This window comes from Eubalaena glacialis, chromosome 16, assembly GCF_028564815.1.
Source record: "Eubalaena glacialis isolate mEubGla1 chromosome 16, mEubGla1.1.hap2.+ XY, whole genome shotgun sequence".
NCBI lineage: Eukaryota > Metazoa > Chordata > Mammalia > Artiodactyla > Balaenidae > Eubalaena > Eubalaena glacialis.
Genome location: NC_083731.1, coordinates 3,456,607 through 3,471,935, shown reverse-complemented (window position 1 = coordinate 3,471,935; position 15,329 = coordinate 3,456,607). Strand labels below are relative to the sequence as shown.

Below are 15,329 nucleotides of genomic sequence, written 5' to 3'. Positions count from 1 at the left end.
GAGCTTCGATCAGAGGCTCTGGTAGGTTCGTTTATGAGTTGGAGCAGATTGCGTCCTGTAGTTAGCGTCTTTTTTCTGTTTCTGATTCGCCCAGTAGATGCAGGAAAAACAAGCTGGCTGCTTCCCGTTGCTGGCCATTCTGGCCGGAATGTTTCTTATGCAACCGTCAGCCCACTGACCCTTCAACATCCAGGGCTTTTGGAGGCTAGGTCCTGACTGCATTTTGCAAAGAAAAGGAGGAGAAGGAGAAAGGGAGAAAAGAAGGAATTGGACTCAAGGGAAGAAGTGTTTGACTCTGTCCAGTGTTTAATGTCAGCTCTAGTCTGAGAGCGGAGACCTAGATGCTCCGGGCATCCGGAGGAAACAGCAGGTGTGGCGACGATTCTCAGTCCAGATGCGAGTCTAGGGGACGCTCGCCTCGTGTTCACCCCTCGGGCAAAGGCAGGTGGAGAACAGCCCTGCTGAAGCGTGCGGGTTGCCAGCTTTGCTCGCGACCAAGTCCCCCCCTCCCTGTCCTCTGCTTGTCCTAACTCCTGAGGTTGCCCCCCTTCGACCAAGTTGCTGCCTGTCTGTCCTCCACCAGCGAGTAAGTGCATCCGAGGAGCCCGCGGCTGCCCGGTTTGCTGCTGTGTCTCCAGCACCAGTGACGGAAAGATGCAGGCAGACACTCTGTGCAGATGTGCAGGGCCAACAAATGAGTCTGTGTCCATAAGAAGCCACCAAACCTACACTATAGTTTAGAGACGAGTATACACAGACATACACGAATTTTTTAAACCTGGAACAATTCACAGAAACCTAACAGTACTAATATCTGGGGAATGGTTTTGGAATGAGAATCAAATGGAATTTTTAGCTTGTATCTATGTTTAGAAGGTACATATATCTATGCATTACTCCTGTAATTACAAATGACTTTTAAAATTTGTAGCCACTCCCTAAGTACAGTTTAAGTGGAATATTGTGTAGGGTCAGCTTAATTATTTTAAGCTTTTATGAAAAAAACGGTAAATCACACTGACCGTGCTTTCCCTAAAGCATTTTTGTTTCCAAAAAATAATTAACCTATTGCATAATTTACACCACCGGCCCTTTCTTCTCAAAGGCATCTTCACAGGATTCGAACTGGTCCCCACAAGTTTGGGTGGACTCACCCAGGCCATTACTCCCTTTACATACTCAGCCTCACTGCTTGAACAGAAGGGGGTTTTAATTTGACGAAAAGTGAAGAAAAATCATGAGGTAGTGATGGCTGGAAAAGCATCCTGTTTGGTGATGGTTTCTTGTTCATGTTGATGAAATGACATATTTTAAAAATACGCTGGACGAATCAGAGCTTTATCCTTATTTCAAGGCAGAATTTAGGTTGCTCAAAAAGAAATAGAAGGTTCTTGAAATGATTTGAGTGGACTCTACATGACTGCCTTTCAGGACTGTATTCTGTCTCACCAGAGGTATTTTTCTTTATGAAACAAAGCGTCGGTGGAGTACTTCGTTTGTGGTGAAAAAAAAATCTAAACAGCTTGAAAACAGGTTAAGTTAAGCTGCTAGTTATTAACCTTCTACTATTTGGTGTTTTTTAAATTATTCAGGTATTTCATTTATTTAAATATATACATTTTTAATTCAGTCCCACTTTAAAAGGTAACTTTAAAAATAATCCCTCTGGACTGTGTGCATTTAATCAAACACTTTCTGCCCTGATTTCCCCCAGCCATAGACCAGCGACCGGCAGGCACTTCGGCTCACCTGAAACATGCTTGTTTTGCCATGTTATGTCATTTATATAAAGGGAAAACTTTTGAAACTAATTCTAAGTGGAAAAATAAATGGTATCATCTGATTTTCACACATTTTATATGAATCAACTGGTTAGAGGATGCTTTCTTCTGTGTAGTTATTTGAATGCTATATTCATTTTAAAGCCATCTGGAGGGTGACGAAGAGAGAAACAAATCTGTTAGAGCCCGTTCACGGGTGCCAGGGGTGCCGTGCAGCCCCCAGCACTGGTAGGGCCCAGGGGGAGCCGGGCTGGGGGATGGCTGACCCCCACTTAGCAAGGCTTTCACAGGGATAGGTTGCACTGTCGTTCCAGACTTTTCTAGAACTTTGGGGTGAGAGGAGCTTTGCAGACAAGCAGAGTGTCCTGTGTGACACCTGTTGCAGGACAGCGTGGAAGGAGATATTTCGATGATAACCTGAGAGAGACTTCACGTTTCCTCTAAGGCTGTACGAGTGGGGGGTCAGACACGGGAAGGCTGCCGGTGACTCGCTCAAGATGGTACAGACAGGAAGTAAGAAACGCAGTTAGAACTTTCACTTGATCTCAACTACCCACCTGATATGATTCCTACTCCTTGTGTGCGTGAGAGAGAGAGAAAGGAAGAGAGGCTCTGAAGGAAGTAACAAAGGGCAGACTCCACAGTCAATGAAATATACGTTTCCTGTTTGTGCTTATTCACTAACAGAAACAATTACAGGCCTTCCCTGGTGCTACCACTGCAGGGGGCATGGGTTCGATCCCTGGTCAGGGAACTAAGATCCCACATGCCAAGTGGCGTGGCCAAAAACATAAATTAATTAATTAAAAAACAATAATTATTTTCTTCATCATCATCCTCTAATGTAATTTTCATTCCTTATATCTTCTCATGTAAGGCATGGCCTACATTCCACTGCGTGTCTCTCTAAAATATACGGCCTTGGAAGGATTCACTCTGACAGTACTAAGAATTGCAAGATTAACATAACATTAAATAAAATCATTGGATGAAGGAGTGATTAATTCATTAATCCAAAATAGTCCAGTAGAGAAAAGATAATAAAAGTAAGAGCAGGAAACTGTTAAAAGTTTTAAACATGCTCCACTTTCTTTACATCTTTGAAGAGGAGACCATTGTATAAGGGCCCTTGGCTCTTATTAGCACAATAAAGTAATGGTTTATAGCCTTTGTTTTATTACTCGAGGGGCACTTCATAAATCAACCATAAGTTCAAGCTAGAAAATAGCCTATAAAATTACTCTTTCTCTCATATTCCTCCTCTTTCTCTGGCATTATTAATGTTGAAAATAATAAAAATTAGGGATCTAAGAGTATCTCTTGGTACTATGTTCATTGTGACTGGGAAGTACTATATATATGCACGTATATGTTTTTCCTTTTTTCTCATGTACTAAACACGTATGTATACACACATATATGAATATAATTTTGTTATAGTGTCCAATCTTTATAAGAAACTTGAAAATTAGAGAAGAAAATATAGATCACCCACAACTGAACTTCCTAAAGATAATTACTCTAAACTCTTGGTGCATATTCACTCAGTATTTAAAAATAACATTACAGATGTTTGATTCTTGGACAGTGTGTCTCCCTTTTCACTCTGAACTTTATTGAGGATAAATATTACATCTCTTTTTTTCTTATATATTTTCACACACACGTGTGTGTGTGTGTGTGTGTGTTTCACGATCACATCTCCTGGGGTCTGGGTCATAGTAGACAACCAGTGTTTGTTAAATGAACAAACGACCCTCCTACCTATTATCACGTTTCTTTTGGAAATGAAAGTATCCACAATTGAGTCTGGCTGATATGTGTGATAGTTTCTTTTTTAAAGTCATTTCATGTTTTCCCTCTCAGCCTCATTAAGCAAAAGGCTTAGTGCAATATCTGGCACTCAAACATTGCTAAGTGAGAACAGGGTATGCCTATGGCTAATGCAATTTTCAGGTCTTAGGAATCAATCTACTTTCTTCTAACTCCAGGTCAACAAGCCTTACTGAGCACCGTTTGTGTCCTGAAATTCCACAGGCAGTTGTGATGCAATGTTAAGGAGGAATGGCCTGTCCCCCTCACAGGGGTCTTACAGTCTAGTCTTGGGGGGGGGATGGGAGGGTGTACCATGAGCAGTAAACGAATAAATAATTACAGGTTAGGGTCCTGTAACTCCTCACTGGGAGGGAACGAGGGTGGACACTGTGATGGCGAATCCCAGGGTCCCTAGCTCAGGTGGGCGGGGATCATAACGGGCATCTCCACAGCCACCACGTTCAGGCTGAGACCTGAGGGCTGGAAAGGAGCCAGTCGCGTGATGGGGCAGGAAGCAGGGTGGGGCGGGAGCCCTCTGTGCTTTCCCGAGGGGAGGGCAGCCCAAGAGAAGAAAGCTGATGGGAGCAGGATGGTGGAGCCCCGAACACCAACCGGTGACAAGGGGAGAGACCACACTGTGGGGCAGTGTTTCTCAGCCTTTGTTATTTCACTGTCACTCCCCTCCATGGAAAAAAATGAATGAGAGAATAGGACTGGGGGGCACAGTCTTAGCTGTTACAATGGTTTGTGGCCCTTCAAGGATCAATCTTCCTGGACAGGCTTGGCTCTTGACAACTACTGAAAGAGTGGCGGTCCTGCCTACACCTGATCCAGGTCCATCTCTTCTGCGTCAGCCTAGTCTTCCCCACTCCAGATTGATGTCGTCATTCAATAAGCCCTTATTAAGCACCTGTTGTATGCCACAAATCTTGTCATAGCTAAGGGGGATTTTGCCCATCAGGAGCCAATGTCACCCTCTGAGGCAGAATCCACCTTGCTGAGAATGGATGCTTAGAGGGACGCAGGGGCCAGAACCAGGGGGACTTGTATGAGCAAAGCACAGTGTTCTACTTCAAGTTCAACGTGAAGCCATGGATGAGCTTTAAGGAGGGTGTCAACATGATCTGATTTAGGCTTTAAACATGAAAAAACATATCATTGGAAAGGAAGACTAGAGCTGGGAAGCCAGGCAGTAAACTTAAGGTAGTAACCTACATGAGACAGAGCAGGGGTAGACAGACAGAGAGGGTAGCTGAGGCGGAGAAGGGACGGAACCTTACAGGGACCTTCAATCAACAGTCTTATCACATTTAACTGACTCAAAGAGTGAACTCTCTTTTAAAACCAGCACATAAGTTTAGGTCAGGAATATGCTCAAGCTCTTTTTTTTTTTTTTTTTTAAACATCTTTATTGGAGTATAATTGCTTTACAATGGTGTGTTAGTTTCTGCTTTATAACAAAGTGAATCAGTTATACATATACATATAACCCCATATCTCCTCCCTCTTGCATCTCCCTCCCTCCCACCCTCCCTATCCCACCCCTCTAGGTGGTCCCAAAGCACCGAGCTGATCTCCCTGTGCTATGCGGTTGCTTCCCACTAGCTATCTATTTTACGTTTGGTAGTGTATATATGTCCATGCCACTCTCTCACTTTGTCACAGCTTACCCTTCCCCTTCCCCATATCCTCAAGTCCATTCTCTAGTAGGTCTGTATCTTTATTCCCGTCTTACCACTAGGTTCTTCATGACCTTTTTTTTTTTTTCCTTAGATTCCATATATATGTGTTAGCATACTATATTTGTTTTTCTCTTTCTGACTTACTTCACTCTGTATGACAGACTCTAGGTCCATCCACCTCACTACAAATAACTCAATTTCATTTCTTTTTATGGCTGAGTAATATTCCATTGTAAGCTCTTATGTGCAGGTGTGAATTTGCTGCACAAAATAGGTGTGGAGCTCCAAAAGATGCAAAAGACCATATGATATTGCTTATATGTGGAATCTACAAAAAAAAAAAAAAGGTACAAATGAACTTATTTACAAAACAGAGATAGAGTCACAGATGTAGAAAACAAACTTATGGTTACCAGGGGGGGAAAGGAGGGGGAGGTATAAATTGGGAGATTGGGATTGACATATACACACTACTATATATAAAATAGATAACTAATAAGGACCTACTGTGTAGCACAGGGAACTCTACTCAATACTCTGTAATGGCCTATACAGGAAAAGAATCTAAAAAAAGAGTGGATATATGTATATGTATAACTGATTCACTTTGCTGTACACCTGAAACTAATGCAGCATTGTAAATCAACTCTACTCCAATAAAAGTTATAAAAAAAAGATGGAAAGGACCTGGCCCTATTGGAGTTGAAAGCAGAAGACAGTTCACAAAAATAAACATAGATGAGTCTCGAAGCAAACATGAACACACCACAGAACATTAGGAAAGCTAGGTAATATTTTAAAAATCTAAAAATACTCTTAAAGAAGAACAATATAAGATCACATGATCAGGGTGAAGGGCTATGAGGATTCCTATTTTTAGAAGTAAAGCAAACCTCAAAGTACGTAAGTGGCAGTAACGTGGCTGTTGCTGGTGGTCGCAATGCTCCCTGAGTCGGTGTCTGTACACACCCCGGTGAGGACAATGGCTCTGATGGTGTTTACGCTGCTGTTAATCATTTATGACATCACATTCCACAGGGCAGGTGAATATTACTGACATTATTGAGCCCATTTTGTTAAAAAGACAGACTAAAGATGCTCCTTCAATGAATCCATTAACTTATCCAGTGCACTTCCCTCTGTGATTTTGGAGCTAATCAGCCTCGTCTGGGTTTGGCACTGGTTTGCTTTTCACAATGTGTCGCTATGGGGTGAAGAGATTTGTTTCTTCTGTTAAGCACTCTTGACCATCTTGGTACGATTTCCATAATGAAATAATACATAGGATCACATAGTGCGTAGGTGAGAGTAATTAATTTTTCTTAACCTGTAATTATATGTAATTCGAGCCAAACCACTTTCTTCAAATACCAGAAGATACAATACTCTTTTAGATGTGTGTAGCTGTAATTATCTTTTCTGCGTTGAAGTTAAACTTCAAAAATAGTCTATTTATAACAAAGAGAAAAGAACTTGTATTTTAGTACAAATGTATCCTTTGAGGATGTTTAAAAGTACATTCAGAGCCAGACTGAACATTAGAATATTTATATTTAGTAGCTTTTCAAAGCCACCATGAAAATGTAAAATCTTGAAGTATTATTAATAAATATAAATATGCAAAATAGTGGTCTTCTGTAGAAACTTAAGGAATCAAAGAAGCAAATGGGGGAAATATGTGAATTCAGCCTGGAAAAGATGGCTTTTAGTTAAATGGTTGTTTTACTGAGCTTCCTCAAAGGATAAAGCAGATTCTGTCCATCCTTGTGGTCCTAGAGGCTGGCACAGTGCCTGGTATTAGGAAGGCCCTAGGCACATGTTTGATTTATGACTGGAGGGATGGAGGGGTGGATAGATAGAAGGATGGAGGGATGGAAGAATGGATGGAGGAATGGAAGGTTGGATGGAGGGATGGAAGGATGGATGGAGGGATGTAGGGACAGATGGGTAGATGGATGGAAGGATGGAGGGATGGAAGTATGGATGGAGGGATGGGTGGAAGGATGGAGGGATGGAAGGATGGATGAAGGGATTGATGGAAGGATGGAGGGATGGATAGAGGGATGGGTGGAAGGATGGAGGGATGGAAGGGTGAATGGAGAGATGGGTAGAAGGATGGAGGGATGGGGGGATGGATGGAGGGACAGATGGGTGGATGGACGAATGGTGAGTGAATAGATGGATGTGACAGACAGATGGTAGGATAGGTGGGTGAATAAATGTGAGACAGGAAAACCAGGAAAAGATATAAGATACAATGCACCTAAGTACTACGTGAAAATGATAAATAACCAGAGATGTGTGAAGGACTGGCCATAGCGTGCCTGTGGAAATGCTGGGGTTCGGGAGGCTGCTTCTGTTTGAAAGAGATGACCTGGTAGGTACAGAAAGTGCTGTGCATGGCAAAAAGGAGAAAGATCTGTGTTTTAAAGGAACACAGTGACATTCTCAGATCAGCAGGAAGAAAAACAAGTCTGATGGGAGAGAGACACAGACATCAAAACACATAAAAAAGTGTGTTGTTCTTATGATTGCCAATAAAGCTATTTTAAAAACTGAACAGATTGACATTGGTAGGGCACTTCAAGAGATAGATACCAGGGCATTTTTTGAAATTCTAATATTACAGTAAAAGAAGTTGACTATTTTTAATCTAGCTATGATATATCTTGTCTTTAAATGGGAAGTATTTGTTTGAACAATGCTTAATGTTTTTAGAGCAAAGGAGATTGAAATTTTTAAAGAATCATTTTTTGTCTGTAATAACAAGCATAAAGCATTTTGCAGCAAAAATATAAGCATCCACAATAAACTATTTCTCATTAAAATATAATCTGGTAATTATATGAGGTAATTATTAATAAAAACCTTCCAATAATATGACATACAATACATACGAGACATACGAGATAGCATCTAACATAACAATGGCAGCAGCGGTGACACCATTCAGTAAGAACTCTGTGCTCAGATGCTGTAGGCCCTTGATACTGTCTGCGCAAGCCTTGAATTGCTTTCTGCTCTCAGGGAGTATGTGGGAAGTTAGAATAACAGTCAATAGCATCTCTTTTAGAGGAGTGAAATGTGTTAGATCTTCAGAGATTAATAAAGATCATATTATGGAGGGCTTTGAATGCTAAGCCCTAAGGTATGCATTTTAGCTTAGAGGCAGTATAAAACCATGGAAGGTTTCTGGAATATTAATAAATTGGAGGCAATGGGCAAGGTGAGTCCAAGAGTAGGTAAAGAATTAGAGGATGAAATAGGTCCTAGATTTTGGTTTACAATTATACCAGAATGTGATGGCACCAGAAATATGAAATTTAACATCTTTGTTTCTTGAACTGCATGAGATGCATTTTTATAAAATGAATGAATTCACATAGTTTAAACAGATATAATTTTTTAAAGATTCATTTATTTGAAATAAATTAAATTTTAAATATCTGAGTTCATGTTGTAGCTCGTGTCCATTAAAATCACTTTCTTTGAAATTCTGCTTTTTCCATTTCGTCATTCCACCTACTTTCCTTCACCCAATATGTCTAAATTATGACCTTTATATTTTTCCAACATTATTCTAGTCCACAAATACTTCACAGTCAAGTTGAACATTCAGACAGGTATACCAATAATGACAAAACCGGGAAATCAGTGGTATTCTAGAGATATCTACAAGGTACATTAGTGACATAGACACACTACTGTAATGAATTCATTGTTATAAAGTATACACTAGACTGAGAGTTCATGAAGCCATCTGTGTTTTGAAGGATGAACAGGGGCTTATCAAGTAGATGATTAGAGAGAGATGAAGACAAATAAACAGTATACGTTAAGCCAGAGGAAAAAAACAAGTTCCCATTTTGGAACAGTAAGAACTATGAAATAGTTTGAGAATAGATAAACTTGAATGCATTGAAAAGGGATCTTACTACAGAAAGTCTAACAAACATGTCAAAAGAGTTTGAGCATTATCCTGAAAATCATGACCTGCTATTAAATAATTTTAAGCATGAAAGTAACATAGCGAGATGGATGTTTAGAAAGATCACCCTGAAGATAGTTCTGCCCGTGGTCTGCCAATCAGCGAGGGTTGGTCAGATGGGGGACGTCCCTAAAAAGGTGAGGCCAGTGATGTGCACTTCCTGCCATGGAAACGGGAAGTGTGGGTCCCTTTACGCTCCCAAGAAGGGCAGCCCTCCTCTGCGTCTGCCCCTCTGTGATTGAAAGCAATAATCAGTGATGATGATGAAGGAAAGGAGCTGCAGGGGAGGAGCCTCACAGGTGCCCTCCACATCTCTCTCTACTGCAGCGTCCAGGCCGCCTGCACTCCATGGCAACCGCCCATCCAGCCCTTGTCTGTGCTCCTACAGCCTACACCTCTAAAACAATCCCTGGAAACTGTAGCGGTAATTGAAACTTTCGAAGTCCTCAACGACAATTGTGTTTAATCTTTTAAAATCTGTCACTTCAAAGAAAAAAAAAAAAAAAAACCTAATGGTTTTCTAATAAAAATAGCGATGACTCTAATTCACAGGTGGTTTACTTTTACAGGAGTCAGAATGACATTAACATTTTCATCTCACATAGGAGATGATGCATCTAGGAGTTGCACTCTGCATCTAGGGAGCACAGAAGCAGAGGACTCAGTAAGAGAACGTGTCAACCTCTCCTTTTCTCTGGTTGTGAGAGCATCTTTTTATAAGAGAATGCAGCCAAAATCAAGAATGTAGGTGATCTGAACATTTGGTCTCATTCAGATGAATCTTAATTTGTTGGATTTGCTATAGCATAATAAGGCACTGATTACAGAGAAACTGTACAAGAATTCATCACAGATACAAAATTAAAATGGCCAACACTTTTCTCCTAGTCAGTGTCATTAATAGACAATGTAAATCCTTGAAAATTTTGGGATCTTGTCTGGGTTTTCCTGATGAAGATAGATTCCTAGATTTATGTCCCACTAATCCATAGTATCAGTGAGAGCAGAGGCTGTAAGGACTAAAATGTATTATTCAGAATGGTTTCTGAGGAAGGAATCTGAAATACTACTAAATAGCTAATTTCATTCTTTAAGGAGAAAGAAACATTTACTAAAAGACCAGCACAGCCAAACAAATGCGAAAATTTCTAGCGAGCATCTCCAGATATAGGCGAGATAAGTCATGTGGTAAGCAATAAAAATAAAGAATGAATGAATGAATCTACCTGTTGGATAACTGTAAACCCAAATAGCTAAATAAAATGTTTTTTTAAATCATCTGAATGCGATGGTAGTACAATACCCAGCCATTTCCACAAAGTCTTCAGCTGTGTCTTAGCAGGACACTGGCAGTGTGGATTCAGACTCCCTTCCTCCCCTCCTCCCACTGAATCAGAAACCCAGAAGCCCTCCTCACTCACAAAGCCCTTGGTTTTACCTGTGCAGGGAGAATTTCCATGAGCGTAACCACACCAGAATCTCACGAGGAGCTTGGGAGCGGCCCGTCCTCTGGCTCCCACCTTCCCTGTGTCTGCCTGTCTAGCATCCCACCTTCCCTCGTACGTGTCCTGTGACTCACATTCCCATCCTCGCCTCGTTATCCCAAATCGTGGATCCCAGCAACACCTCCTTTTTTGCTGCCTCCGAGTCTGGCCTGACAGGCAGATCTACCATGTGAAACACTCAGACCACTTCTTAACTACCCACTCTTGAGTCCTATGAAATTTCTAATCATTGTGAGAAAATCCATTTCATCCATGTTTACTCCCCTTCAAATTTAGCTTTCCTATGTGACCTGAAAACTGCCTATTTCCTGAAAATACTCCACTACGAGGTTTCACTTTTTCTCATCTTCCTTGTCTTGGTGGAGGAGAGGGGTGCAGCTGAATCATTGCCCCCAACGTTCTGTCTTATGTTTTTTTCTTTTATTCCCTCCATGGTTTATCCTGTCACCTGCTGAGTTCCAGGACTTATTTCCAGCGTGATGAATGACTTCCGGGCCTGGCTTATGTGTTTATTGTCCATCATACCTTCTTTTCATCCTTGAGGACATTATCATCTGTCTCTGTGACTCATCTTATCCTAAGACCTCAGAATTCCTTGTCTTCTGTTTCTAATCTGAATCCATCCACCTTCCCCACAACCCCACCACTTGTGAAGTGCAAGAATTCATATTCTTCAGGAGATGTAAATATACATGTGCAATGGCAAATACCTAATGCCATTGTGAATAAGTGAAACAAAGAATCATTCATAGGGTGCTGTGGGAACACAAATGAAGGTCACCCAAGCCCTACTGGACGTGGAGAAAAGGATATCAAAAATCCACTCCTGGAGGTGGGGTAAAAGATAAATAGAAGTTGGCCAACAGACAAGCAACAGTTGTAGAATCTTCCAAACCCAAATCATTGATTTCATTATACTGTCCCGCTCACAGCCAAGCCCAACAATCCATTCTCTGGCCAGTTTCAAGCAGGAACTTTATAAATTTTGAATACAGTTTCCAAAATTATTTTTATAAAAGTTAGACGGGATCCTCTTTAAATCTTCTAGTGTATACCCAGTGTTCACAGGAAAATGTCTATTCTTCACAATGTGGCCACCGGTTACATGTGTAGCCTCTTCCCTCATCACTCTCCACAGGGCTGCACCTCAAGATGGTTTGTCGTCTTCTGTTCCTTGCCTAGTTTTTCTGTCCCACATTCATCTTTTCCCATCATCCCTGGAAAATTTTTATATCCCCAAATCTAGCACAATTCTCAAGATAAACCTACTTTGATTTTTGGAACGGCTGTTAGAAATGTCACTAGATGATCTTATTTGCAAAGCAGAAATAGAGACACAGACGTAGAGAACAAATGTATGCATACCAAGGGGAAAAGGGTTGTTGGTGGGATGAATTGGGAGATTGGGATTGATACATATACACTATTGATACTATGTATAAAATAGATAACTAATGAGAACCTACTGTACAGCACAGGGAACTCTACTCAATGCTCTTTGGTGACCTAAATGGGAAGGAAATCCAAAAAAGAGGAGATATATGTATACATATAGCTGATTCACTTTGCTGTACAGTAGAAACTAATACAACATTGTAAAGCAACTATACTGCAATAAAAATTTTTAAAATAAAATAAAACAGTTCATTAAAAAAAAAAAAAAGAACAGGGTAAGGAGTAAAAATAAATCATAATCCAATCCAAAACCAAAAAAAAAAGAAATGTTGCTAGAAGAGATCTTAGTCATCCCATCCAGCTGTCTTCCTGCCCGGGGTCTCCATTGAATTAAGGGAGTAGAACTAGAATCCAGCTCCTCCGCCTCCATCCGGAGGTCTTGTCTCCATGGTGCGCTCCCTCCATATGTTCGTTCTCCACGAGTGGTCATTACTGATTTTACCCATTCTGTAGTATTGCTGCCTATAACTCTCTGGGAGTTTCATTTTGGAACCCAAGTTTGCATGAATTTTGCTTTGGGGATTGAGTTTCCTGCAGTGAGTTGCATACCACAGTCGACAATGAACAGAAAGATGACGTGCTCCCTCCTTCCCAAAGCCTGCCTCACAGCTTTGCTCTGTGGTGCTCGCAGACAGTACCAACTGTTCTTCCTGTTGACTGCCAAAATCAGTCAGCAGTTGGGAAGAAGAAAAAAAAAAAAACTCTATGAATTATGGAAAATAACTAGGGAGAGAGAATGGCACTACAATGGGGGGAAAAAGTGACAATTCTCTGTGGCCACCCATTCAAGTGCCTGCCTCAAATCTCAACCAATTTAAAGAACACTAAATGAAGAAGGACATCTAGTCAACCAGGGGCCTCTAAACAGGAGAGCGGTTGAGGGCTTGTCCTGTCCATCCAAGTGGCTAGCCCGACTGCCATAATGCAAGATTTGAGTCTCAATCTCTTGCAAAACTGCATGCTTCATTAAGACAACAAATCTTGGCTAAGGGGAGAGCTACATAAGATGGGAAGTGACAAAATATGTTCGGAGTAAGCTCCGTTTCCATGTGAAAAGCTTCATAAGCTACCTCTGGCCAAGCACTCTAATGGCAAGTCTGACCCGTCAGCCTTTTTGGTACCTCATGGTGTGTATAAATGTGCCAGCTTCGGGTGTCCCTTTGACGTCTGACACAGGCTGCGGGGGTAAGGGGTGGTGTCAGCATTTTAGTGTCCGCGGCCCATGCTTGGGAGCACACGTGTCGGTCTCTCATCTTCATGGTGTTTGTCTCAAGTGCTAAGAAGATGACTATGAACATATCACAAGGTTTGCCTGAGCTGTATTTTTTTCCGATTCTAGCAGGACATCACCTCTGTGTGTCCGCAGCTCTTCGTGTTAGTATTTCCCAGGCTCTTCTGCAATTATTTACGTCTGCTCCCTCTAAGAGACTCTGAGCATTTCCATTGTGAAGGGCATTCCTCACCCCTACCACAGTTCTGTGAATTCTTAGAAAATAAGCACAACACACCAGAAAATTATTTTGAAAACGCATGGGTATGGCTTATTGTTATGTGTTTTTCAGAACTTTCTTTGGCAGCTCTTCTCATCAATAGCGGAACATTTGGACTGGCTTGCATACCACCAGAGCTTTTAGTAGAAACTGATTCGGTAACATGCTGAAATTCCTTTCTTAAAATTCTAGACAAGAATGTTCATTGTGTAGCTACCGTTTAGGCAGGCATCTAGAAGATTACTGCTCAGAGATGACGATGTGAAGACTTTTTACTTTTGTGGTGCGGTTCTATCATTGCAGTTGTATAAACATTTGATTTATAATAACATATGGTGTAGTCGAAAAAAAATCATTGAAATGAAACAGTTCTGTGCATCACGTTTAAGTTGTTTTTGTTTTTGGTCTTTTTGTTTGTTCACTTTTCCTTTTCCCAGACGCAACCTCCCTGCTTTGAGTTGCGGAAAGAAAAGGATCATAAAATAAAGATAAGGGTTTAGCTCTGGGATTTGGGAATTCATTCATGGGAACGGTTGTATCTTCCAATAAAGAGTCAAGGCCCGTGTTTTCCCTTTGCGCTGCAGGGGGCAACCACGACAGCTGTGGTGTGTGGGTATTTGCAAACGTTAGTGACAATGTATACACACAGCAAACATACTTATTAGAACAAAAGCTTAGGGATTCTGACGAAATGTAAAAGTGTTACAAGAATATGGAAGATGTACTGGAATAACTTTTGTTAGCTTTGTTCCTTCTAATCCTTTTCTGGAAAAACCTCTTGCCTGATTATTTTCCCATTGTTATTTTGGCATCTTCATGCTGTTAAATGTTTCCCTGCTGTTTGCGTTTTAGATTGGTGTTCGAAAAGTATTTCTGAAATACTGGCATGCCAACCAGCTAAATGATTTGTGCCTACAGCTGCAGAGAAAAATTATCACCTGCCAAAAAGGTAACAGTTACACACTTCACAGTAACAGTTCAGTGACATTTCTGAACTTTGATGAGTCGGAACATACAAAATCAGTTAGTGAACCCCCAAGTTTAAATGTTAAGGGAACCTACATTATAGTGGACCCTGCCATGGCTCTATGCCCATCCATCCCATGGCGCTACCTTCAGGCAAATAAATAGGTTTCAAGAGTTTCAGAAGCACTGTAGCTATGTTTGCTATTTACTTGTCTCTAGATCAGAGTATGCAGCCACAGCTCATGCTTTATTTCGTGATCATTCTATCTGTAATTCTGCATCAGATTTTCACCTAAGTCATAATTTGGAAGAGGGGATATACATACCTTGTAATTTATGCATCCCTCACCTTGAAAGTATTCATGCTCGCTGATCCTCCAAGAAGCACAGGACAAGAAGAGTGTGCCTTTGAACCCACAGTGGGAAAAAAAAACAACCCATGTGACACTTGGGTGCAGCTCTGGAGCCAGATTCCTAGGCCACGCCAGTCAGCGCCCTTGGTATGCTAGAGTTTGGAGGACTGCCACAGCCAATTAGCCAAACCACCTTTTAAGTAATTCCATGTATGCCTTGGATAAATGCTTGACTATTTTTCCTTTGTGAAGGGATAATAATATTTGGACTGTTATCTTTGATAGCAGATAGCA

At 41.1% G+C, this 15,329-nt stretch overlaps 1 protein-coding gene across 1 annotated transcript in view; it reads left to right on the top strand.

Moving 5' to 3' along the window:
• The window catches only part of MYO16 (myosin XVI), a 422,800-nt gene that overhangs the window by 332,470 nt on the left and 75,001 nt on the right, over positions 1 to 15,329 (top strand). Inside the window, exon 28 of the mRNA XM_061170768.1 lies at positions 14,569 to 14,665. Within this exon, the coding sequence (XP_061026751.1) occupies positions 14,569 to 14,665 (97 nt within the window). The remainder of the gene's footprint in view (positions 1 to 14,568; positions 14,666 to 15,329) is intronic.